At 52.3% G+C, this 24396-nt stretch overlaps 7 protein-coding genes across 7 annotated transcripts; 2 read left to right on the forward strand and 5 right to left on the reverse strand.

The window, feature by feature from the left end:
- Nucleotides 1–24: 24 nt before the first annotated feature.
- Nucleotides 25–1021, forward strand: K460DRAFT_37709 (uncharacterized protein). The gene has a single exon (XM_040934942.1). It carries the CDS (start codon nucleotides 202–204, stop codon nucleotides 742–744), a length of 543 nt encoding a protein of 180 aa, XP_040794151.1. The 5' UTR covers nucleotides 25–201; the 3' UTR covers nucleotides 745–1021.
- Nucleotides 1022–4920: 3899 nt separating this feature from the next.
- Nucleotides 4921–6305, reverse strand: K460DRAFT_362342 (uncharacterized protein). Its single transcript, XM_040932626.1, has one exon. The coding sequence runs from the start codon at nucleotides 5996–5998 to the stop codon at nucleotides 5237–5239; it is 762 nt and encodes a 253-aa protein (XP_040794152.1). The 5' UTR covers nucleotides 5999–6305; the 3' UTR covers nucleotides 4921–5236.
- A 1485-nt stretch (nucleotides 6306–7790) lies between these two features.
- Nucleotides 7791–9888, reverse strand: K460DRAFT_362345 (uncharacterized protein). Its single transcript, XM_040932627.1, has 3 exons — nucleotides 9659–9888; nucleotides 8262–9605; nucleotides 7791–8123 (listed from the first exon to the last, which is right to left on the reverse strand). Exons 1-3 carry the CDS (start codon nucleotides 9836–9838, stop codon nucleotides 7848–7850), a joined length of 1800 nt encoding a protein of 599 aa, XP_040794153.1. The 5' UTR covers nucleotides 9839–9888; the 3' UTR covers nucleotides 7791–7847.
- Nucleotides 9889–10420: 532 nt separating this feature from the next.
- K460DRAFT_424418 (FAD binding domain-containing protein) lies at nucleotides 10421–12373 on the forward strand (the record flags this gene model as incomplete). The annotated part of the gene is made up of 5 exons (XM_040938216.1): nucleotides 10421–10907; nucleotides 10963–11039; nucleotides 11074–11502; nucleotides 11562–11615; nucleotides 11671–12373. The coding sequence occupies 5 exons, from the start codon at nucleotides 10421–10423 to the stop codon at nucleotides 12160–12162; spliced, it is 1539 nt and encodes a 512-aa protein (XP_040794154.1). The 3' UTR covers nucleotides 12163–12373.
- K460DRAFT_391837 (Het-C-domain-containing protein) lies at nucleotides 12134–17333 on the reverse strand. Its single transcript, XM_040935848.1, has 7 exons — nucleotides 16809–17333; nucleotides 14891–16761; nucleotides 13991–14841; nucleotides 13892–13909; nucleotides 13233–13388; nucleotides 12509–13180; nucleotides 12134–12453 (listed from the first exon to the last, which is right to left on the reverse strand). The coding sequence occupies exons 1-7, from the start codon at nucleotides 17223–17225 to the stop codon at nucleotides 12272–12274; spliced, it is 4167 nt and encodes a 1388-aa protein (XP_040794155.1). The 5' UTR covers nucleotides 17226–17333; the 3' UTR covers nucleotides 12134–12271.
- Nucleotides 17334–19612: 2279 nt separating this feature from the next.
- Nucleotides 19613–20887, reverse strand: K460DRAFT_273713 (uncharacterized protein; the record flags this gene model as incomplete). Its single annotated transcript, XM_040927902.1, has 1 exon — nucleotides 19613–20887. The coding sequence occupies one exon, from the start codon at nucleotides 20885–20887 to the stop codon at nucleotides 19613–19615; it is 1275 nt and encodes a 424-aa protein (XP_040794156.1).
- A 1696-nt stretch (nucleotides 20888–22583) lies between these two features.
- K460DRAFT_37933 (uncharacterized protein) lies at nucleotides 22584–24089 on the reverse strand. The gene has a single exon (XM_040935157.1). The coding sequence runs from the start codon at nucleotides 23966–23968 to the stop codon at nucleotides 23000–23002; it is 969 nt and encodes a 322-aa protein (XP_040794157.1). The 5' UTR covers nucleotides 23969–24089; the 3' UTR covers nucleotides 22584–22999.
- Nucleotides 24090–24396: the final 307 nt, after the last annotated feature.

A 24396-nucleotide genomic window follows, 5' to 3' on the forward strand; every position in this document is an offset into this window, starting at 1 on the left:
GATTTGAGCGCGCACGACACAATTCAACATGGGTCATGTACAGTAACATGGCTCACTCGCATGGCCCCGTCGCCGCACACTACAGGGATATTGTAATATCCTCATTCGCTCCCCGTCTTGTAACCTTGCGTACCCACTTCCCTTGATATCCGCAACGTGAAGCTCCCTACTCAACTTCTTGCAAGGTTCCAGACTGATTACATGGCCCCATCCACAAGCCAATGGGAATGCTGGGCGTATGATCGGTGGCAGCTGAAAGAGCCTCCAAGAAGTGAACTACCTACCCCTGTTACGGTCAAAGACCATACTACTTTCTTTACAGTCAACTACTGTCATGATGGCTATGCTAATTCTCTTCGACTACCCCATCTTAGCAGCACCCGGCTGACTGTGCACCCATCCCGACGCATGGGTCTTCGTTGCCTGACGGACCTGCAGATACTCGACAATATGCCTACTGTATGTGACCCACACTATTTTGTGCTTCCTGCGTCGTCTTCACTCCTTCCGCTATATATGCCAGCTCCTCGCTCATCATGTCATAGTACCCTCCCATCAATCTCATCCACTTCACTCTGCAATCTGTTTACTGCTTTGCATTATCGGCGTTCAAGCTTCATCAACACGTTTCCACTCCAGTCCGCTATTCTCCTGCCTCAAATCTGCCATTATCCAGTCAACATTCGTCAAAATGTGCTATCAGGTTGTCGAACGCTACTCGGTCTGCCGCTGCTTATACCATAAGCACGCTGTCGATCCATGTGCTGCTCATGGCCAGCGCGGGCACATGGTTCAAGAGAAGACAGTCCTTGTAGGCTACGCCTGTAGTCGTCATAGCAGCCACCGACCTGAATTTGCCTACACTGGTGTGCTACCAGACTCCGGCTACGAGAGCGGCGTGTACCCGCCGTCATCGCTACGATGAATGCCCGACGATATCATCATCACACGTTTGCACGGCAATGAGCGAATGGCTTTGGGCTTCCTCTATACCTCCAGGGTTCCTTTCATCACACACAACAAGCAATATCACTTCACTTCTTCGAGCGAGTCCCTCGGTGCGATGCTGGGCAGCACTTTCTTGGATCTGGTTTCTATCGTTCGACACAACAGCACACGCATTAGCACGGAGTTTCTTAGGGTTATGAAATATTAAGGCCGGATGGTATGTTTGTGGGAGAAGGGAGATTTTATTTTAGTTTATCAGTCTGGCATGTACGATTAGGAAGACGCAGGAATTATCGCTTGCATAGCACATTGGTCACGGGCAGGAACTGGCATACCATTGGAGTTGGCTGATGAGCCTTATTTTCCTTTCACCACTCTTTACCACTCTTTCCCACTCTGTTTCGCAGTTTGCACAATATCATCAATACGGAATATCACAAATCTTTTTTTGGGTGCAGCTCGAATCTGCCTTGCGAATATATGGGGCCATACCCGGACGAGGGTGCAATCATCCGAACTCGAGAAAGCCCCCCCATTTACGCATCTCAAGCCGAAGGATTCCGAGTAGACTCACAAATAGTAAACCAAAGCATTATAGTGTACTCTAGAACGCACGCGTAGCGAAGAGACGTCATCTGCCAAGCCGCTTCGGCACTGGTCCGCGCTAGCGCCGTGTTGTGCCACCGCTCTTTCCTCTCATCTTTCCAACATGTCACCCTCAACAGCATGCACATTCGTCGGTGTGAGAGCCGTCGCTTTTCCTTCGCACGTCTTTATCATCAAATCATACTCCTGGTACTATGACCAAACTTGACTCCGTTCCGGCGCTGCTGCTTCATGACCCAGTTTTAGGCCTCTGCCGCTACCGCTGATCCCCAATAGTAGATATCTTCTGATTTCGGCGAGTCGCTTCAGCCCTATCGCAGTTAGTTGGTAATCGATTCAACTCAATGATCAACACGATGCGCCTTGTAATGACTCCACGAGTACCATTGCTTCCTGCCGACCATTCCTTACGCTCCGCCGACAGCGCAGCTACGGGCGCAGGGCGAAGCCTGTCACGTATTGTTTTATCGACTCGTACCGCGCCTGTCGCCTGAGACTCTCTATTCATACGTGTTCGTACCGCTCTCGAATTTCCAAGGCGGGGCTGCGCTACAGTCACAGCTTTAGATCCAGGCATCCAGCGGGTCTCTCCGTCGGTTGGTTATGTGATCCTCCGTGTATTCCTGTTCACCGGTATCTAAGCAAGTCTACCTTGCTTTTTATTTCCATGGCTCTACTAAATTTGATTGTCTTGGTCTTGCCAGACTTGACGGGGACCCTATTTCCATCACTGTAGAGGACGTCGAGTCAATCTCGACAACATACTTCACAACCTGACTTGGTATATCAGAAGTCAACGTGAACGTCGAGCACATATAACAAAATCCGCCGGCTTTCTGTTCGGATTGATTGAAATCTACCAGTTCAAGGTCTAGCTAACCCATACTTTTCTCAATACCATCGATAACCCAATCTGGATATTGAGCTTGTTTGGAGTTTCAGGATCTGGCGACAGCACTCATGATCGTTCTCTAATGGCGAACGATATTAACCTGGCAAGCCTCGCGGCCAGGTACGCTAGGTTCACTATTAACGGTAAGTGGGTACGACGGCAAGGCTGAACTCGCGGTGCATGCAACAACATTTACAGCTTCGTATTTTTCAGGCCACCAGCCACACCCTCTTCATTAAAGTATGCCTAGGAAGTTCTTAACCTATTGAGCATCTATCCCGATTTGCTCTTACGAGTAGGCGCCAGACTAATTTGAAAGCTGCTCTAACGCATCTCATTGGGCACTCTTAATTGTCTATATTGCGATCCTTACACTATTTCCTCCGGAACTTGAGTATCTTACTGGTTCAAATTGCGGAGTGGCTATACAACGCCCTTACAAGTGGCTCAGCTCATAGCCATACAGATGGCACAACTCGACTACGCTCACTGAACAGTCTGTATCTACAAATATATACGACTCTCCACACCATTGCCCTCATTCGAAATGGCCTCATTACAGAAATAGCGATCGCTGAGACGTACGTTCAACCACCTCCTCCATAGAGATGCTCTGAACTCGCTCGACACGCAACATCCCTGGACAACATTCTATCGAGACATTGCATTTTACATAGACTACGGATCTCAACTTTTGGTACTACCAAGGTACCAACCATGGAATGCCATCATGGAGATGTGACTATATCATGACCGATTCGCACTTCTCTAGGCCTCTTAACTCGCACCATATGTAGGCTCAAAACCCTGACTCAAAACTCTTAAGAGAACGAATGCCAACCTAAGAAACTCGTAATCCGATTGCAGTCATTGTGACGAATACGGCTTGGCACAAGACACGACTGACGTGAGCGTGCGAAAGCGCCCATTCTAGCGGTCATCGCCATCCCGACCAACTACCACCATCATCACGGTCTCGCCAGATCACTGCCTCCGCATGGACCTTGCCATCGACCCCGAGGGAAAGGTTTTAGTGCTTAGCCGGGTATTTGAGAACGTGGCGACGGGTTCGACTGCTTTTAGATCTTCGGTCGTGGGAATTGTCCGAGTCTGAGGCGCAGTTACCTGGGACGCGTTGATGGGGCGGAGAATGTTCTAGGCTGGATATACGAGCCACCCTATCACAGCTGAAGATTGCGAGTCTATGAGATATATTTCGGGTTCAGTGTTGGTCGGTTGTATGAGTGCACTTCGTACATTATCTCACCCCTCTCCTCGGTGTTCAATGTATTGGATAACAGTCTTGCTCTCAGATAACATGTCTAGCTTGCAAGAATAGATTCAATGTTGTCTATGCATTACAGAGCTTTAGAAATGAAAATGTCTCGGCATTTCGAGGCTGTCGTCTCATCACGACGCGCTCATGAGATAGCTGCGGCCCGTCGCCTGATCATACTCTTGACGCGGTAAATACTATAGAAGCGAATGAATTGGCGACATCTGCTATCATAGCTACACTTTCCCAAGAATGATTATAGAAGCCAGGTCGAGGAGAATAGAACGTTTTGGAGTCCGATTCCTTGCGATTGAATAGTCCACCAGCTTTTGATTGAAATACGTGGAGCTTCTTGAAGAATTATAGGCCAGTTACAAATATGCCTATGAAATCACTCACTCTAACAGAATGCTCTCGAAGACCGGTCAAGTCTCGATCCATCTTCGGATATATCCGTCCAATGCCCAGTCTTTTATGTAATTTTGTTTCTCCGCCACGACTCGACCTCGGGATAATTAACATTACATGGAGCTCAGGTAGGCGTTTCCAGTCATGCAATAGACATCCATGACTATCGAGGTAGCTTAAGTCGGCCATACGTTTTGGCAAAGTTAGTGCACGTTCCCCGCATACCTCCGAGAAAAAGGACCTTTGAAAACAAGGGAGAGGTCACGATTGGGAAGGAACAGGAGCGAAGAAGTTAGCATGCTTGGGACACTCCACAATGTGATTTGGCTCTACGGCTTCTTCAACTTGAAAGGAGCAAGGGCCGCCATAGAGCAAAGCCATTGACAGGTTCTTGGAACTGTTGTTGAAGTCAAGCATAAACCCATTAAAACTGTCGTTAATCATAGACAGTGCAATGAACTCCACTTTCGTCTGACTAGGAACTTTCAACCTTTGGGCTGAATGCTTGTTGAGAAATACCTGGCCTGCGACGTTGTAGTCATTAGTTCGAATCATTATGCAGCCTCGCTCGGTGTACTCCCAAGGACCTGGGCTTTTCCAATCTAGGGTAAGACAGGCCTTCTGCGTATGAACAATGAGATATCCAGTGTTGACAGTCTCAAACTTTAGTCGTTCCTCGTAGTTGTTGCTAAAGCAATCAACCAAACATAACATCACATACACAGATCAGATCAAAAGACAGAGGATATGTTTTTCCGCGCACGAGCCATGCGAATTCATAGATTCAGTTCTACATAAGCGTGCATTGAAGTGTGTTGTGGACATCCGGGCCGATGTGACGTCCGTTGAGCTTGACGGCAGTGGCAGCTGCCTCGTCGTTCCTTCCCCATGAGAGAAAAAAAATCTCCTCGCAGCTCCCATACCAGCAGCAATAATATATAATCTCCAATAGAGCGGATGCCGTAGATGGGCAGTGTTTGAATAAACGAATTAGGAAAGAAAAAAGTCGTAATCATAATATGCACAGAAAAGAAGGTTTGAATCGGTATGCCGACAGCAGCAGGCATATCGATGCGATACAATAGTGGGTCCAGGAATTTTCGCACTTAGTTGCGGATGACAACACCCTGGCGGCGGGTGGTCTTCTCCTCGTACACGTACTCGTCCTCGGAAGAGCAGTCCTCGGAGTCGTCAGAGTAGCTGCAGCGGGCACCTCCGCAGTCGAGCTTGACGCGGTCACCAGCACGGGTGATACCGAAGCGCTCGCATGTGCAGCAGGAGCTGGTGGAGCTGACGCTGGAGGGGCTGGAGCTGTTGGACGAGCGGCTGGTGAGGGAGGGGACATCGGAGTCGTTGTCGGAGTCGTCGGAGTCCTCGACGGACTGCTGGGCGAAGCGGCGGTTGAGCTCCTCGAGGGTAGTCTTGTTGTACTGGGTGTTGATGACCTGGCGGGTCTGACCGGGGCGCTGGGGCTTGGGGGCGACGATGCGCTCTGGGGAGAGCGAGCGGCCCTTGGCAACGGTGGCGGTGGAGACGCGGCGGGACTTGCGGTCAGCGGTGGAGGAGGCAGACTTGCCGGCGGGGATGTCGATGATGTTGAGCTTGCGGCCAGTGGTGGGCTCGGTGGTGTGGTCCTTGGCGGGGTCGTGGGAGACGTGGTACCCATCGATGATGTAGTAGTACCAGTATCGCTGACCTTGCTTGAGGGTGGCGCCTTGGAACTTGAAGCAGCCAGTCCAGCCTCCGGACTTCTTGGAGTCCTTGGAGAGCGGGAGCTGACCCTGGTAACCGTCCCAGGAGCCGAGCAAGTGCACGGTCTTGCAGTTGGAGGAAGTGCGGAGGGAAAAGTTGAGCTGGATAGCGGCCATTGTGAAGTTGTTTAAGTTCTTTCTGTTGAAATGGGTATTATGGTTGTTGATAGTTCTTTCAATTCGTCCGAAGCCAAGCTAATGGATAGACGTAAAGATTGCTGAAGAAGCTGTGTTTGATTGACTGAGATCGTGAAGGTTGGTTGTTTGGTGTTTTGTTGGTTTGAAGATTTGTTGAGCAAGTAGAGCTGGAGTATTATGAAGGTAGACCGGCTACGAAGATGTGGAATTGAATAATTGGTAAAAGTGAAAATTAATGGCACCAGGCCTGGGGGAGGGAAAGAAGGGGAAAAGGGTGGGAAAAAAGATTAACACAACAGCTCTGAGAACTTCACACGCTTGCTGAAGAAAAAAAAGACGAGAGATGGGCGGGCCCCCAGGCCTACTTATCCTCAGCACCGCATCGCACAGCTGGGGAGTTCGACGATTGGCGTAGCGAGGGGTTGGCAGCGTAATCGCAGCGGGCAGAGTGCGCTACGCAGCTTCGGGCCAAGTCGCGCAGCTCCATGAAGCGATTGATTGCATGCGCAGCGCCCAGCAGCCATTTGCGCAGGGAGCACACCGGAATCAGGTGTGGGGAGCAGTCTATCGAAAGTACGGCGAGCGCTTGACGGTGATGCAGGAGTGGTTGGGCGACTTGGAGTGTGTAGCCGGGCGCCTTCACTCTCCCGCCTCATTCGCTATAGCAGGCGGGGAATACATAGGTGGGCCCTCGGGTAGCGCACGGGCTTGCAGTGAAAACACAAGGCCAATAGGACCTGGCACGCCGCGAGCCATGTGATGGGAGAATGTGCGAGTTGCAGATGCCCTTCAGTCACACTGCAGATTCGACGGGCACAGCTGGCTGGCTTGAGGGCGGGGGGGCCATGACCGATGCAGAGATATTACTTTTCCAAGGCCACTACCCTGAACGCCTGCAGCCACCTTCCCGGCCGCATGAAGACCTATTTACAGTCTTTCTGTGCTCTGCCCAGCCTCCATCTCCTGCATGTACCAATCAACATTGCAGGCACCGACTATCTCGATCACAAAATGCCCCAAAACAGGATATGGGCGGCTAATAGACTTAGTGGCGTGCATCGTCCGACCAACCACGACATCGGATCGCCAACCTCACTGATCTGCTCTCAGTGCCTTGCTTCTCCGGTCAGCCTTTGGGCACGACGACGCTCGCCATGTGGAGACAAACGTGATGCTATGCATGCATGGAGCTCGCGAGGGCGTTGAGCGAAAGGAGGCAAGAAGTAGGAGAATAGCGGGAGGAAGGCGGGATGGCTGAGGCACAGCGCTTCGAGACTTCAGGTACCGATGGAACTGTTGTCTCTGTTGACAGAATATGATGGATCCTGCCAGTATGCTATAGAAGTGACATGTCGAGCTTTCGGGACACTGAACAGATGCAGCTAAGGAATAGCAACCTGGTTGTGCTGCCTGACCGTCCTTGGCCACAGTCATCGACGATATCAGGTGTACGAAGCACCTCGAGCACACGGCTTTACTCTCCTACAGGTCTCGACCATGTCCATGCAGAGAGAGCCCACCGGAGAGACCACTGCAGCTGCATTATCTAATAAATTAGACGAGCCCAAGACCCACATTCAATGCTCCCACCTACGCGCTGCAACCCTTGGCTGCGACCATGCGCGCATGCACCGTTGCTCGTCGACTACCCAATCAGGCAAAACATCGGTCATGCAAACTCCAACCACCTCAACAACAGCTCCCTCACTGCTGATAACTCGACAAGAGCGAGATTGTTAGGGCAGAAGCGCTGATGCACGTACGCAGATGATCCGATTCCACAGCAAAAATGTCATTTCTCTACATCGTACATGCATCACCCCTCTACCTAACCACACAATAGATTCTCCAGCTCCTCTGGCGTCAACGTGCTCTTCCTCCTCGGCCTACCTCGAATCCTCGTTTTGACCGGTGATCTCGGAGGGCGCTTTTGGCCGTCCTCCTTCGGCATATTACCACCCTCTGTCGCCTTTTTGACCGGACTGACTACCTTGATTGTCTTCGCATTAGCGGCTGCTTCTGCAACCCTAAGCTTATCTTGAACGGTTAGCTTCGGCGATCGCTCCTCGGGATGAGTAAGTGGGCTGGAGTGCCGTTTCTTGGTCTGTCGGAAGTCATTAGATACGTTGAGCGGAGACATGGTGATTAATGGCAGGTCGAGAAGCAAAGAGGATTGGGGGGAAGAAAAGGTGACTTTGCTGGCCATCTTGATGATTTGGTCGGCAATATCGTCACAACGTACATGGCGTGGTGCGCGTACATCCCGACTAGTTGATCGGGATACGCGTTCTTCGGACCGTGGTGCTTTCGCGGCCGATGATGGGCGGCTGCACTTTTCTACATCGACTAGATCTATTCCAGACGTCTCGACATTCTCGTTCTCGAGCTGTGATGGTGTGTTAGGGATAGATGCAGAAAACGCCACCTTTCGAGGTGATCTGCTTGGTGACTTGTTGCCGTTCGTTTCTTGTAGCGCCGACGGATTAGGTTGCAGCTTCAGCTTGAACATGTCGGTACCCGTCGTCCTCTCTGCGACATGGTCTGCTCTGGGTGAGGGAAGGTCTTGCTGCTCATCCGCGTTATCGACTGTGTCGTCAAACACGGAGCTGCCCTCCTCGTCATCTTCTTCGTCTCCTTCAAGCATTGAGATCTCGTCTCTATTGACCGACTCCAGGCCAATGCCAAGACCGAGTCCCATCTTGAGCTCCTCCAAATTGATCGTGTCGCCCTTCGTCATGCGCTTTCGCCAGGAGTCCATTAGCATGAAAGCTTCCCGCAAGCGGGCCTCCATCTTCTCCCAGCCCCCTCGTAACCTGTGTATTTCCTCATCACGCAGTTCCACTTCGTCTACGGCCACAAAGTTTGGGTTCGTGAGTAGATTCTTGAGGTTGTCCAGGACCGTGTCCATGTCATTGGCCAGAGTGTCATAATCGGTAGGGAGTGACTGCGACATGCCCAGTCGCGCACTCTCCTCCTCTTCGCCAATTACTGACAGTCCTTCTGTATCATTCTGTGTGCTGTTATCTGGCATGCCTTGTAGTTCCCGCAATGTCAGAAGTGTGCTCCGTACGAGGCCAATCAGATTATCGTTCTCGTCACTCAAGCTCTGGCTCAGCTGTGTCAAGAACTCAGTCGTCTCCTGTTTCAAACTATATTCCGGGTCGTTGAGGTCGGATGAATCATCGCGGATACCGTATGGGGAGCCTCCCAGACCAATATTTCCAGGATTAATGGTGATGCTCGCGCCTACCAATCCCGTCTTATTGCCTCGCTGCTGGCTCGTCAAGTGGCCCTTCAACCTTTGTATCTCTTTGTCGCGCTTTCGTACATCGTTTGTGCAGCTTGTTCGCACTTGTTCGACGGTGGTTTTGAGTCGTTGCATCTCTACGCGCAATTTTCGTGCTGATGATTCGGCTGCATTAAGAGCCTTGCGTGCCGAGTGTTCTTGCGCTTTAGCAAGGGAGAGTTGGCGCGCAAGATCTTCATTGCGCGCCTGAAGCTTTTCGAGGGCGATCGTTTGGCGCGTCGAGTCGGAGCGGAGTGTGCGCATCGTGTTTGCGATGGATTCGCGGTACTCTTGGTCGCGCTATGCATCATCAGTACCTTCCGGTATTGCCTTCTAGAGGATTGGAAACATACATCTCGCTTCAATATCAAGTCGTGCACCACATTGATGATTTGCGCCATTGTGACTTCCTTGCCGCCCTCTCCCCTCGAGGGATGCGCAAACTCAATTGGTTTGCCATCGCGTAGCAGACCACGCGCCAGTAGCAGGTTGTTGATGTAAGACGAAGCTGTTTTGAGATTATACGACTCCATCGTGGTCGTGGCGCGTTGACGTTGCGGGCAATATCGGTGTAGGGGTTTTCATCCAATGTTTGTTTACTCAGGGTTTCGGCGGAAGGTGCAGACGTCAGGGCACCACGCTCGGGCCACCGCTTGTGTATTTCCCCGATATCACGCTACCGATCCTCGGGTTCGCGTATTCAGGTGAGTTTGAGTGGTTGATCTCCAGATCCACAGCCTTCAGATACAATTGCTCGCGTCATATTTTTCATTACAGCAGTATTTAGCTTGGCTACCAAGGTAAATAGCGTCTTTCAGTAGACATTAGCAGAGTCACTGTAAGCACTTGTCCTGCCCAGCACAGGCTAAATAGAGGGACCTGTTCTGCCAATCGTATTCCATTGGATAAAAAGACCCCAAACGGAAGGCCTGATCAGATAATTCAGTATGGCTTGCGAAAAGATCCCGTATTCATACGATGTACGGGGCGTAAGGATCTTGGGTCTTCACCTATAACAATGCGGCTCGCTCATCATAAAATCTCTTGCAAGCTCCTACCGATTCTCATCGCTATCATTAATCTATAGTACGGGGCTGCGTCTCAATTCATCTACTATGCAGAGCTTTGTTTGTCCACTACTAGTAGCTCTGCTACTGGGAGCCCGATCAGCAAAGGCTGTTCCCACCCAGGAAACAACACAAGCTTGCGCCGACATCACAGACGCCCTGCCCGGCAAAGTCCTCACGCCTGCTCTCCTTGGCCTCGAGTATGCGAATGAAACCCAGAAATACTGGTCCACCGCTCTCCGCGAAGTCGATCCAGCATGCATCGTTCGACCCGTTTGTGCCGAGGATGTAGCCACTGTCGTTAAGAGCCTGAACAAGTACCCAACCGTTCAGTTTGCCGTAAAAAGTGGTGGGCATGACCCCAATGTCGGCCATGCTTCTGTCCAAGATGGTGTTCTCATTGTGATGACCGACTTGGCTGGAGCAACCTACGACGCGGCGGAGGAAGTGGCTCATGTGAAGCCAGGAGGGGAATGGAACGATGTTATTAGAGACCTAGAACCAAGTGGAGTGACTATTGCTGGTGGACGATTAGGTTAGTAAACCAAACGCATCCATAATCTACTGTAGAGTCTTACCGTCCGTTATAGGAGTCGTGGGAGTTGGCGGATACCTTGTGCAGGGAGGCATTTCGTTTCTTAGTGCTCAAGTAGGCCTCGCTGCCGATGTCAGTTACACCCTCTCCAACTATATAGTTCTAGACTAACAAAAAGCAGAACATCATCGGATGGGAGACGGTCATGGCCAATGGATCAATCGTCAATGTCAATGCCACAACACAGCCTGACATCGCCCAGGCAATGCGTGGTAGTGGCAGCCAATTCGGGATCGTAACGAAGTATACCGTTCAAACTCACGCCATTGGTGACGTTTGGGGCGGCTTCTGTATCTACGACGCAAGCCAAGAAGACAAGCTATATGCTGCATTACATACTTTCGTGGCTGATGGCGCTCAAGACCCCAAAGCTGCCATCATCTTCACGAACCTAATTGCAACCGGTGGAGCGAAGACAGACGTCGTCTACTACTTCTACGATGGGCCAACACCGCCTACGTCCGGCCCTTTTGCAAACTTCCTCACCATCCCGGCACTTCAATGCCTGCCCAGGACGCAGAAATACTCTGAACTAGTAAGGCTTCAATACTCTGCTTGCCCATCATGTGAGCCTCCAAACTGACTTCAAGCTAGTTGAGAGCAAACGGCGAGCCAATCCACCTCTCAAACGCGAGACAATCTTTCCGAGTGAGTCGTTACCCTTTCCTAAACCGTCCTCACCTTCTTTAGCTAATCAAACAAGACCTACACGCTACCTTACATCGCCACCCGCCCACAACTCTACGCCGAAATTCGCGACAAGTTCATTCAAATCTCAGTACCATTCCTCACCGCCGAGCGCCCTACTAGCCAGTACTCAGTCGACTTCCAACCGCTCCCCTCGGTTATCGGCCGCATCTCCCAGTCCAAAGGCGGCAATGCCATGGGTCTGACTGTATCCGATCCAGACCGTGTGATCCTCGAGGTCCAGGGCTCGTGGGCATTGGCGAGCGACGACACTGTCGGACATAGTCTTAGCAAGCAGTTGATTGAGTGGCTAGATGTGCAGGTTCCGTTGTGGTTGGACGAGGCAGGTTTGAGTCGGGATGTCTATTTGCCTTTTTTTATGAATGATGCAGCGGGCGATCAGGAGGTGACCAAGAGTTATCGAGATTACGAGAAATTCAAGGCGCTGCAGAAGAGTGTGGATCCCAATGGCTTGTTTAGTGTTAGGGCGGGTGGGTTCAAGTACTAGCATGACTTGAACCTGTGTCAAGAAGAAAGGTGGTATATGGTTGAATGGTAATATTAATCAACATCAACGAGATGGGATAATTCACGCTAGCACGCCATGCCTGATTGTCCTATACCGACAAGGATGCGTACTCGTCGCAAGTCTCTATCAGTTTCTTTTTCGTCCCCGGTTCCGTAGCAGCATGACCAGCATCAGGAATAAAATGCAATTTCGATTCCGGCCACGCCTTGTGTAGCGCCCAGGCCGTGACAGGCGGGCAAACAACATCGTACCTCCCCTGTACGAGCGTCGCTGTATTTTCGTCAGCCAACACACTTAGTTGATATCAATGAGGATTTAGACTCACCAGGTATATGTCGAATCTTGTCGATATTCTCCTTCTTCAACAACTGCCCCTCCTCCAACCACGCTTTGTTGTTGAAATAGTGCGATTCCATCCTCGCATGCGCAAGCAACCACTTCAGATCCTCCAACTTCTTCAGTCCCTCGGTGTTGGGATACAAACAGCTGATAGAAACCTCCCACCTATTCCAAGCTTCTGCTGCAGGGTAGCTAATGCTAGTGTCATCTGACATGAGGCGCTTGTGATAGGAAGCGATGTGGTCGGCACGCTCTTCCTCAGGGAGAAACTCGATAAACTCGTCCCATTTATCAGGGTACAGCATTGCTACACCACCAGGAACCAGCGTCCACTTCAATTCGAGTTCTCGTACTGCGAAGATGCCTCGTAGAACTAAACTTCCCACGCTTTCAGGATGCGTTTGCGCATAAGCCAGGGCGAGCGTTGAGCCCCAGGAGCCGCCGAAGACCAGGTGCCACTTTTTGATTTGCAAGTGCTTGCGTAGAACTTCGATGTCGGAAACTAGATGCCAGGTTGTGTTGTTGGTGGTGTTCGCGTGCGGGCGAGACTCCCCAGATCCACGTTGATCCAAGAGGACCACACGGTACTGCTCCGGATTGAAGAAAACGGTGTTGGGCTTGGTGCACTGCCCGCCTGGGCCACCGTGAAGGAATATTACTACATCCAGAGTGAGTATAAATTGGTAGGTGTGAGAGGTGCAGTTGCTTACCAGTCTTGCCATCCTTCTTTCCATATTGCTGATAGAACAGCTCGTGGATATCATCCACTCTGAGCCAGTTCTTATCCCAAGCGTCGTCGTGTTGGTAGTCTGAGACCTGAGGTGCTTGAGCCATGACTGTGATCGTGTGTTGAGTTGCTTGGAAGTCTAAGAGGAGATATCAAGCTTTTGTCAAGCTTTTGTAGATAGTAGGCAGCAACAGTCACGAGTTTTGCGGAGTCTAACTCCCGTGTGACTACCCCGCTTCCAGTGTAGCGTTGCCCCACTGCTTGACGAACACCTTCCAAGCTGGGAGCGTCTTATCTTTCTTGATCTCGTCACTCATAAAGATATTCGGAATTATTGAGTCTATACTCAGCCAGAAGAAGCTGAGATGGGCGTGCGGTCAAATCATCGAGCCTGGGATTCGATGGAGTACGACGAGTCAGAAGGCATTTGAATGTAGCCGCAGGATGAGTTTAAGAGGGGTATAGATACTTTGAAAAATTCTACTCATACTATGTCCTATGATGCCTTGTTTACTCCGTGAATAGAATGAGTGTGGACGTCGCCCTCACTGCACCAAGGTTGTGTAGTTGGTAGGAAATCAATCAATTTTTCTCTGGATATGCTATGGAAAATTGACAATTTTCAGTTGGCTTCATCCATACCTGTGCTAGTGCCAGGTACTATGGAAAGGTTATCAAAGTGCTCCAGGTGCTTCTAGGGTTCGGCTTTGAGCAGTCGAGGCCCGCTTTAGTACCTCGAACCGTATCCCTGCTCTCCGTATCCTTCGGAGCCGCCTTGCTGCCTCCTCTGACCGTACTCATCGTCGTCATCGCGACGGCGGCCAGATCCCTGATTTCCTTGGCCACGACCACCATATCCCTGAGTCTCTTCACCGAAACCCCCAGGGACACCTGAAGCGCCATAAGCCTGTTCAGGACGTTCACCTCCATATTCCAGACCCTCTTGTCGACCGTATCCGCCAGCACTAGGATAGTTAGCACCATATTTCGAAGAAGCCTGTTGACGGCCATAGCCCCTAGATTCACCAACGTACCCTTGACGTCCATATCCTTCACTCTGTTCCTGACGGCGACCGTATCCCTCACTTTGTTCCTGACGTCCGTATCCACCGGAGCTATAAGATTTAGCACCAGACTGTTGACGGCCGTAGCCTTCCGTATCACCGCCGTACCTAGACTGTTCTTGTCTTCCATATGCATGCTCCTCATCCCTCCTGCCATAACTTGGTTGCTCCTGCCTGGTCTCATAGCTGCTCTCCTCCCTTCCACCGTACCGCTTCTCCTCTCCGTAACCCCCAGAGTGCGTGTTGCTTCCCGAGCGTCGGTTTGGGGACGGGCTCTTGCTCTTCTTGCGGCGATGCTCTTGCTCGCGAGATCGCGAACGGCGTCGTTGCTCACCGGAACCTGAACGACGCTTGTCAGCATCGTCATCCGAGTCTTCGTTGCCGCTACCGTGTTTCTTGTATTTGTTGCGCTTCTTTTCTTCCTTTTCACGCTTCTTGCGCTCCTTCTTCTGCCGCTTCTCGTACGAATCCTCGTCGTTGTCGTCGGAGTCATCGTCATCGGATTGTTTCTTGGACTTACCACGGCGTCTGAATGATCGTTAGCAAGCAAACAATGTCAATACAGGGGAGTGCCTACTCTTTCTCTTCAGAGTAGTATTGTCCGGATCGATCGAAGCCTTCACGCCTTTCCTCAGAACGCCATTCGTCACCCTGCTGAACGCGGCGCTCCTCATGGCGCTCATATGCGCCCGAACCAGTGTAGCTGGAGGTCTCAACCTTCTGCTGATAGCTGTAAGAGCCACCACGCTCGTCCTGTTCTTGACGGCGGTACTCCTCACGTTGACCACCGCCAGGGTACTGGGTCTGCTGGTACTGAGCTTGTCCAACACGCTGGGTATCTCCGTATGAAGAGGCTTCATGGCGGCCAGTCTCGGTATAAGACTGCGTGTAGGAGCCATCTTGGCCGTAGCTGTCTTGCTTTTTGGTCTTTTTCTCGTCGTCACCGAAGGCGCCTCCAAGTAAAGATCCACCGATACCACCAACAAGGCCCCCAACGAGGCCGCCTAGTGCTCCACCACCGACGGCTTCACTCGCAAGTCTGCCCGCCTGGTCACTGGCTTGCTGGACCTGCGGATTTACCTTGCCTCCGGAGGACCCACCAAAGCTTTTGGCCATACCTAGAGGCTTACCGCAGCCATGACCTTTATCATGGACGTCTGGCTTGTGGTTTTCGCCACGCTGTACACCCTCGCGACTAAGCTTTTGGCTAAGACTACGTTGCTGTCCCTCGTCATGGGACTCCCACCACTGCCGGACAGTGTCGAACATGATTTGACGACCTTGTACTACGCCTCGGTCGTTGGACGCGTTAACGCAAGCGGGGTGATGGAATACTCCGTTGATGATGCGATCTATTGTTTGTTCCGGGTCTGCTTGACCATCCCAACATTGAACGATCTGCGGAACAGCCCAGCCCAAGACGGCAGAAGCTATCTTGCCAGCAGGCTCGTTCAAGAGGTTGGTGAAGTGGTCTTTAGAAAGCATACTGTGCGTCGGGTCGGTAGATTCGTCGTCGTTGAAGACAATATGCTGCTTCTCACGAGAGCTAGCGATGACTTCGCTCGAGCCCTCCTCAAGCTCCGTCTTGACTTGGGTTAGAATGGGCAAGACGTAGGGCGCAAGCAGGCTGAAAACAAATACGGTGACTTGATTCTGAACCTCCTCCATCAGATCTGGGAGGATTGGGATCTTCTCAATGAACTCTGCAATGGACTGCATAATCTCATCGTGGAACTCCATGATGGGGTAGATCTGCTTGACCAACTCCCCAACCTGCTGGGTAAAGGCCTCAGGGTCCTTGGGGGTGACTTGAAGATTGCCCATGGCAGTAGCATTGGCATTCTCTTCGAGCTGATCTGCCTTGCCGGCCTCGTCTTTGCCCCCGAAGATACCGTCGGGGAGCTGACTGAGTAGATCCTTGATCTGGCTCTTGTTCTTGGTCCTTTCGGCGTTGGAAATGGCGCCTTCAAGCTCCTGTAGCTCAGATTGGGTGGCCTTGTCTGTCATCTCACCACATACGGAGTGTAAGAAATCGACACCTCCAAAAGTTCCGGTGATGAGGGGATAAACCTCCTTTCGGGCGGCTTCGACGTTGAAGCGTGCATTACGGCCGACGTGCGGGAACACATTGGTTGCCCCGAGCTCGATCAAGGCAAGTTCGGTATAGTTGGAGTGGGCAGAGTAGTCCTCTAAGCAATGTGTGGCAGTACCAAGGAGACGAAGAGCTTCATGGAAGTCGGGACCACTTCCGCCAGAGCGGCGAGCAAGATCGATACTGCGTCTGAGCAGGTCACGGACCATGCCGGCGGAGGTTGTAATGCCCACGTCTTCCGAGGCAATGTAGTTCTTCAAGCCAGTTCGCTCATCGACGGCCAGCTCGCGACCCTCGTCGACGGGGCCTCGCAGACGGCGGTCGTAGTCGCGGGCGTCGAGGTTATCGGCGTAGTCCTGATAGAATTAGCAAAGGCACAAGCTAATGACATGAATGAGCTAACCTTGGGGTTGTCGATGTGCTCCTCTGGCCTGTAGCAACCAAGTCTGTCGCGGGTGACCTCGAACTCCTTGGTTCCGTAACCGAAGCTCATGAAGCCAAGAACCCAGAGCAGGATGCGGATAGCCTCGGAAGACACCATTTTGAGGGCACCGACATCGACAGCCTGGGAGTAGTCTCGAAGCCAGTTGCCGAAGTAAACACGCTTCACGTCCATCTTGCTAAACTTCTTCCCGGTCCGACTGCTAATGAGTAGGGTGAGAAGGGTGTCCTCAATGTCTCCATGACGCCAGTTCTGCCCCTCCACGGAACTCAGGCTCGCGATGTTACCAGCACCGAAAGCCGCCGTGGGGCGGGCCCAGAATACAAGGAGAATGAGGCATGGCAGCCAGATGTCGCTGAACTGGAGATTCGGCGGCATCGTGTGTATTGTGATAGTACTCTGCAGTAAGTGACTGTAGAGGAAGTTGTAAAAGGGATGAGGATGGGTGTAGAGAAAGAGGGGGAAGATCTTTCAGCTGTGGTTCTTACTGTTGACGTTTCAGCTCGGATCCTGCTTGTGTGGAGGGGCAGACGCATCGCGTGACGTAGGCGGGGCAGGGGTCCACACCACCAAGAAGCGAAGGTGATCGACAGGAGCAATTACTAGATCTCCCGGCAGACATGCTAGAATATAAAAGACTCGAATGCATATAATTGGTAAAATCTGCGTCTAGACGGCAAGATAGAAGTATACATCAGTGCATGTCCAGCCTAACCCCGCATGCAAATCAAACATCCATGAAGGGGTCGCTAGTACAACCCTACCCCTCAATCCATATCAAGAAATCACAGCATAGCAAGCCAAGAGAATACAAAGGCCCAGGGGGGCATCGTAGCCGTTATTTACCACCGAGACACGTCTACACATTCACATGTTTATTAGTCGTTGATTAACTAACTAGGTTTTGATACATAGTCATCATGATGCTCGTTTATCCCAAGTTTGACTTTCAGTTTGCATTTCTCGCCTTTAGAGATAGTAGGTCAGAGGGTTGTTTTCTAGAATCTAGTATTTATTTATCCGTGGAAGTTATTTAGTTTATTCCAGGTAAATAGGGATGTCCCGCTGGTATACTACGTTCCGTCGAGTCATGAAGTTGAACAACAATGTGTCGCCACACATCTTATTTAAATAGAAAAATTACAGCTGTACACGTGAAGTGGGTATGTTGTTTTGCAAGCGGGATACCGAATCACGTCTAGTGAGTAAGTAAGTGAGAAATGGTATTAGACCGAGTGCTAGGTTACCCTAGCGAAGATACTGGGCAGGACGTAAGACGTGAATACGGCGAGCGCGATAGTTGGATATTAAGACATGTCTAAATCTCAAGCTGGGGTCTAGTACAAGGAGAATGTCGAAGCGCTTTGTTGTATTACGTGGCGCATATGTGAAAATATGTTTACATCCACAAGCCCAGAGCAAGCGTTCAACGAATTGCCAATTCGACAAGGCGAGTAGCACTATTTTATCTCATTGACCGCCGCATATGCCATTTCCGCACAAGGAAAATCGCAGACGGCATCTTCATGTGATACCCTACAAGCAATGACCACAACGAGCCAGGATAGCGAGCCATGCCCTGTAAAACATATAGTGAAACAGCCTTGCCGTTGCACGGCCGGCTACTATACCCCACCATCTATATGTGATAATAACCGTAGGAGTCTGTATATTGCCCGAGACAATCAGAACATGCATCTCGTCTAGGATTGTTGAGGCTTTATCTTCCCATCGTCCAAGAATAGAACGTAGTTGTTGAGGTGATCTATCGACATTCCCTTCCCCACCCTTTTGATGAGGATAAATGGTTCATCTGGATGTAGGCTGTATTGCGCAATCATGTGAATTCCTCGTGTCAATATGGCCATTAGAATACTCGAAGCCGCCTGCTGTCCTGAAACCGCTGGCCCCACTCTGTCATGCACTTGACGTCGCAAGGCTGGTACCAGAAGGCCGGCTTCGTAGTCATGCTTCGTTGAGCGACGTGCAGAGCTGGTTTGCAAACGTATCGTATGATCATGAAATGCATTCCTGCACCGCCAGCAAGGGCGTGAGCAGTTTGAGGCAGCGAGACGGAAAGGGGAGGACGGGAGAATGCGGGCAGGACAGGACGCGATGGATCGACGTGCGCACCTGACGAGAAACTGAGTGATGATAGAGCTCATATGCGTTGGTTGAGGCTACACAGCCGGGGAGGCAAGTTTGTCACCGCCTCCCGACGGACCCGCTGCCGAGACGGATAGGTGATTTTGACAGGAGTGTGACACTTGCACTGACAGGCTGAGTTGATCACTGTACTCGTGTACCAGTGCTACAGACGTGGTCTGATTCTGTCGCTCCCGCTGTCAGTAACAGACCTGTCAAAATCCTGTCCTTCGTCGCTTCTGCGCACACCCGTGGATGACAGGGCGCCAACCCACGTTTCCTGAACAGTTTCTGTGTAATGGTATAGCGTACTGCAGAGGTAGTATGCTGTTGTGAAACGCCCGCCCTGTGCTGTAACAGTCGCTCAAGAAGTGGGGACAGAGCGTTGTGTTACCCTAAAAACGCGGGCTTGCATTTGACAGCCACGTACAAGACCCACAGTGGAAAAATGAAGATTGCCGTGCTGGGGTCGTAGCCTTATTTATTCGCTTGCGGCAAGCAAAGCCGTCCCTGACTCTCGCACCGCTGCATGTTTGCGATTGCGGTAGATTGCTGAACGGTCGAACCACACCGTATTCATATGGCTCGTCACTACACACATGCGTCTTCTCGCGCAGAGCTTAGACGAGGAATGTCCAAAAGCTCGGGTAAACAAACTCGTCTTCGAAGATGCGCCTGACCTGCTCCAGGACGAATGACTCCACTTTCCCTACGTTCTTGAGTACCTGCTTGCCGCTGCCCTGTCCTCCAATCTCGCTTTCTACCTTGATGTGTTCGAGCAGACCTCCGATCTTTGGTCGCTGTACAGGACGTGGGTTCTGGCCTTGAGAGTCGGTTTGGAGACCGCTAAAGGCCGTTTCGCTACCGACCAGTGCATCTGCATCGTCTGGAGACAGGAAACAGAAATGTGCCCTCTTCTTGATGTATGCCAGTATAGCAACACCATCAAAGGTGAGCCCAGTGATGTTCAACTTTAGAGGAATGCCAACGAAGCTTGGCATGGGATAGTCCAGCAGAATCTCTGCGGTTAGCGACATTTTGATATCGCCGGAGTACTGCACATGGGCGACGACCTGAAGGTCTTCAGGACTCTTATCACGCAGACGATGCGGTGATGCAGACGGCGTCCTACCGTAGCTGTGCGGGGAAGAAGTGCCGTCCGACTCGGCAAGGGATTCTCTCCTTTCATCATGCTGATGCCGTGAAGAAGGACGAGTGCTGGGATCTGGGTTGGATTGCGGTGTGAGTGTCAGTGAGTTTGTCGAGGCAGCGTGTCGAAGACGCATATTGGTTGGTGTTGATGGCCGGCCATAAGAACTATCTAGCCAACCCTGCAACTGTGCGCCGGCCACGGCAGCAAGAGGTGTCGTAGCACCGGAAAGGCCTGCACCTAGCGGAAGATGGAAGTAGTTGATGTTGGAGGTGCCACCTGGAATGCCTGGAGTGGAGGCTCTGGGAAGAAGAGGACTGAGGAGATGCTCAGCGGGAGATAACAAGCTTCGATTGGCGGGCGGTCTCGTATTGCCCTTTGCTGTCTCCCTCGAACGTCGCTCTATGGGTGGACGGCTAGCAGGAGTGCTAGGGATGTGATGGCCAGTCTCGTCAGGCCTGGAGCGGTCGTGCTCCTGCTCCTGCTCCTGCTCATTCTCAGCTTCATCTTCGTCCGGATAATCTTCGTCCTCTTCGTAGAAGTCCGGAAGTGGGTCGCAAATATCTTTGATCTCAATTTCCGGGGGTACGCTGCCGAAGTCAAAGGAGTGGACGTGGACGGAGCGGATGAAGCGCGGCAGCGTCACCTGCTGGAATTTGTCATGAATGAACGCGCGTATCGTTTCTGTGCGAGCGGCTCCGTCTGCGCCGCCTGTGAGAGTGTCCCAGTTGACTTGAATTGACATGGCTGCGTATTGCGTAGGTAGTAGTGTTGGGGTTGACGAAGGAAGCCGCGTCTGCGCCTACCAGTTCCGAAATGGGAAACGACCACCCGGGCCGAGCGTAACAACGTTTTGACGCCGAGCCACCGACCACTCAGCACCCCCGACCACAGCAATCATCGCTTGCGTATCGCACCATTTGACAAGCCGTCTTGACATGGTATGCATGTGACAATGCGTTTGCCTGTGCATCATGTCCCTGCCCTTGATGTGTGTTCTGTGCCGTCTCGCCGCAAAGGGTGGTGCGGTGAAACGCACGAGCGTTATCGTGGCCACGGATGCTTTCGACATACTTACGTCGCGACGGGACTTGGGTGTCAACTTGTGATGATGATTCCAGATTAGAGAGCCGCCTTGCGTCGCTACACGTGCTCGTGCAGACACCTCCATGCCGCAGATCGTTTCCATGGAGCCTACCAGGTGATGGACCTCATGACGAAAGAGCAGGGGGAGGGCTATAGGGACAGGGCCGTGTACAAGGGGACGTGGACAGGGTTGGTGGCGGCAGACGTTGCCCGCATACGCCAGATGCTGGCATATTAAACACTGACGAGGGTGCGCGTAATATGCCTCATGGTGCTCAACGTTGCGCTTTTCGCGTGGGCACTGCCACTTGCTGGGGGTGCTAATAAACGCTATCTGGCTCGAGCGAGGCAGGAAGTTGACTGTGGCCGTGACGGGCTTCCTGTCGCATTTGGTGTGTCTCACAGTTCGGTCGAAGCAATTATAGTGGTCAGGCTGAATACCTTCTAGAAGAACCGTTACCCGGTTGGTCGCAGGCAAGCCAATGCGGATCCTGACGCATAACAACTGGACATATACCTACCTATCTTACTCGGCTATTTGGCGATCATGCTATACCACAGTGTGTCTTCGCCATTGAATCACATGAAAGCCCAAGAAAGCCCAGGCAGGGCTCTTGCAGGTCATGTTGAGGGCAGACTTACAATTTCCTTGCCTGCCGTGCTCTTGTGGCTGAGAAGCATGGCTGACAGGACAGAAGATGGTTTGATGTACCACGGCCCGTCCCTCAGTAGGATCGGGAGCGTTGTAAGACGGATAAACGTACTGGTCATCTGCTATAGCCAGTGTGCCCGGTCAAACTAGTCCGCCTCGTACCTTGCTCTAGTCATGTTGCATGACCAAACTACCATCACTCATCTCGCCTTGTCACGAGCCATCTACAGACAGCAACCTGCTCTATCGTCTTCGTTTACGCGGACGCAAATGCAGGGCTGCATGTAATACAAGATATTATGGGCCAATATCGCGAGCAAATGAAGCCGTTGCTATGGCGGGGTGACTTGCAAACTCGGGTTCAACCTTGTGTGAATGTCAGCTAGTAGCCATAGCTATTCAAGGGCTAGGCCCTGTCGGTTGGCGAGGAAAGCTGTTGCATATACGACTGCTGCTTGTCACTGTAGGGCAGATCAGCCGTTGTTGCTTGGATTTTGTCTGGGCTGCCACCATCCGCGGATTGGCTCAATACACAGAGGAGCCCAACAGGTGAGTGATGGCTGCCCACTGGGGAACGAGAACGCTCCCCCATGGGCGCCTAGGCATTAATTGACTGCTCGTTTACTGAGGCCCCCTGATCGCCATTGCGGAGTGCCAGAGGCCGCAACTAAGAAATATCATAATAGCAATGACCGGGTAAGGAGAAAGAACCTGTAAGGTTCCCTGTCGGCGCATAGCACGACCAGAATTAGGAGAGCCTAATACCCATGTAGAAAACAATGATGAAGAAGTAATACAAGTTGAGGCGTGGCCTGCACAGCACCAGCCCGTAATCAAAACGCCGGACGCGCAGTGTCCAAGGACCCAGGTGGATGCCAATGCCCGTTGAACGCCAGTACTTTTGAGAGAACCATGACGCCGTGAAATGCAGCTTGGTGGGCTAGAGGAGCGCCCGGGAGAAAGCTCATTAAACGCCAAAACTAAGAGGTCGAGCGAGAAAGTGCGCTAAGATGCAACTTGCGCGGCGACGACGACGACAGGCACACCCGCTGCGTGCCACGGGCCATCATGGGGTATCGTCTGGATGATTTCTGCAGTCACACACTGCAAGGCGCGTCGTCAGACAGGTGCGACGCGCAGAGGGGTTGGGGCGGGAGCCATACCTGTGTAATCAGTGATCACAATGATCACACTTCTCGTCGTGCTTGACCGTCTTTGTGTTGCAGACGCCGCAGTTGGTAGTTCTTGACGTTGCGCAGGGGGCCTTTTCTGTGATTTCGTGGCCGCAGCCATATCTGTGTACGACCTTGGTGCACATGTTGGCGAGGATAGGCGAATGGAGGCGTAGGTTGCACGGCGGGGGGGCGAGGCGCCTTCGGGGGGGCAGCGGCGTGGGAGGGGGGGAGGGCGACGCCGAGTCGTGTGAAGGGAAGGCGGGGTGGGAGCTTGGACGCGCTGATTGGCGGACGGGCGGGGGAGCTTCTTTCTTGGTGCAGACGACCGCGGTGGGAGCTTTGCAGACAGCCAAAGTGGAGGTCCAGCGCAGCGTGATGAGGCGTGTACAGAGAGGGTGTGTAGAGAGGGTGTGGGAGCGGGAGTGGGAGTGTGGGTGTATAATATAGGTATTGGTACTGGTATGGGTTGTTCCGTGTGGACAGGAGGCAGGGCGCGGTCGAGGTGGTGGATTGTAGGGGTTGTTCGCGGGTGTTGGTCGTCTCGTCGAGGGCAAGACGAAAGGGCAGTCGGGGCAGCGGTGGTAGTGGTAGTAGTAGCAGTAGTAGCAGTAGTAGTGGTAGTAGCAGTAGTAGTGGATAGGTAGCAGCACGCAAGGTACCGCGTCAAAGCTACTGGCCGTGTACAGCCGCGAGGAATTGGTCGAGGCGTCCAAAAGGGAGACGGCGGGCAGCGAGAGAGATTTATAACAGAGGCATTGCAGCGTGCCAGACGGACGGGACCCTCTCGAAAGATGTTAGATTGCTGCCGCCGCCCGTTTGCAACAGAGAGTGCGACAGTCGTGTACAGCCGTTGGCTCCGTGCGGAAAGGAAAGGCAGGCAAGGACAAGGACAAGTACGTACATAGCATAGCATAGGCGGAGACGGTTAGCCTTTCACGCCTACGTCTAGCTGCGGCCTGCCAGCGACCAGCATCTGCCACTGCCAGGATCATCCCGTCCTCCTATCGACCGCCATGCTTGCAGCGCACTGTTGGTGATTTCTGCACCCGCCTGCGCCCCAATCACCAGCCCTGGTCCGCAAAAGCACCGCTGCTCTGTGGCCTCTGGCAATGGGTGTGCAGTCCTGTCGCTGCACACTGCACTGCACTGCACGGCACTGCACTGCATCCTCGTCCTCTCCCTGCTCGCTCCTTGTCCAAGTCTGCGCCGCGCACACTCACAGGGCGCGTCCGCTGCCCCTCCAAGGCGGCACTTCTGCAGCAAGCAGCCGGCCGCGTCTCAAACGGGCCCAGCTTCGCACCGTGATTTCTCCATTCATTCTCCGCCCTCATCACAGGGTCG

The sequence above is a fragment of the Cucurbitaria berberidis genome (genome assembly GCF_010015615.1).
Source record: "Cucurbitaria berberidis CBS 394.84 unplaced genomic scaffold K460scaffold_1, whole genome shotgun sequence".
Classification (NCBI taxonomy): Eukaryota; Fungi; Ascomycota; class Dothideomycetes; order Pleosporales; family Cucurbitariaceae; genus Cucurbitaria; species Cucurbitaria berberidis.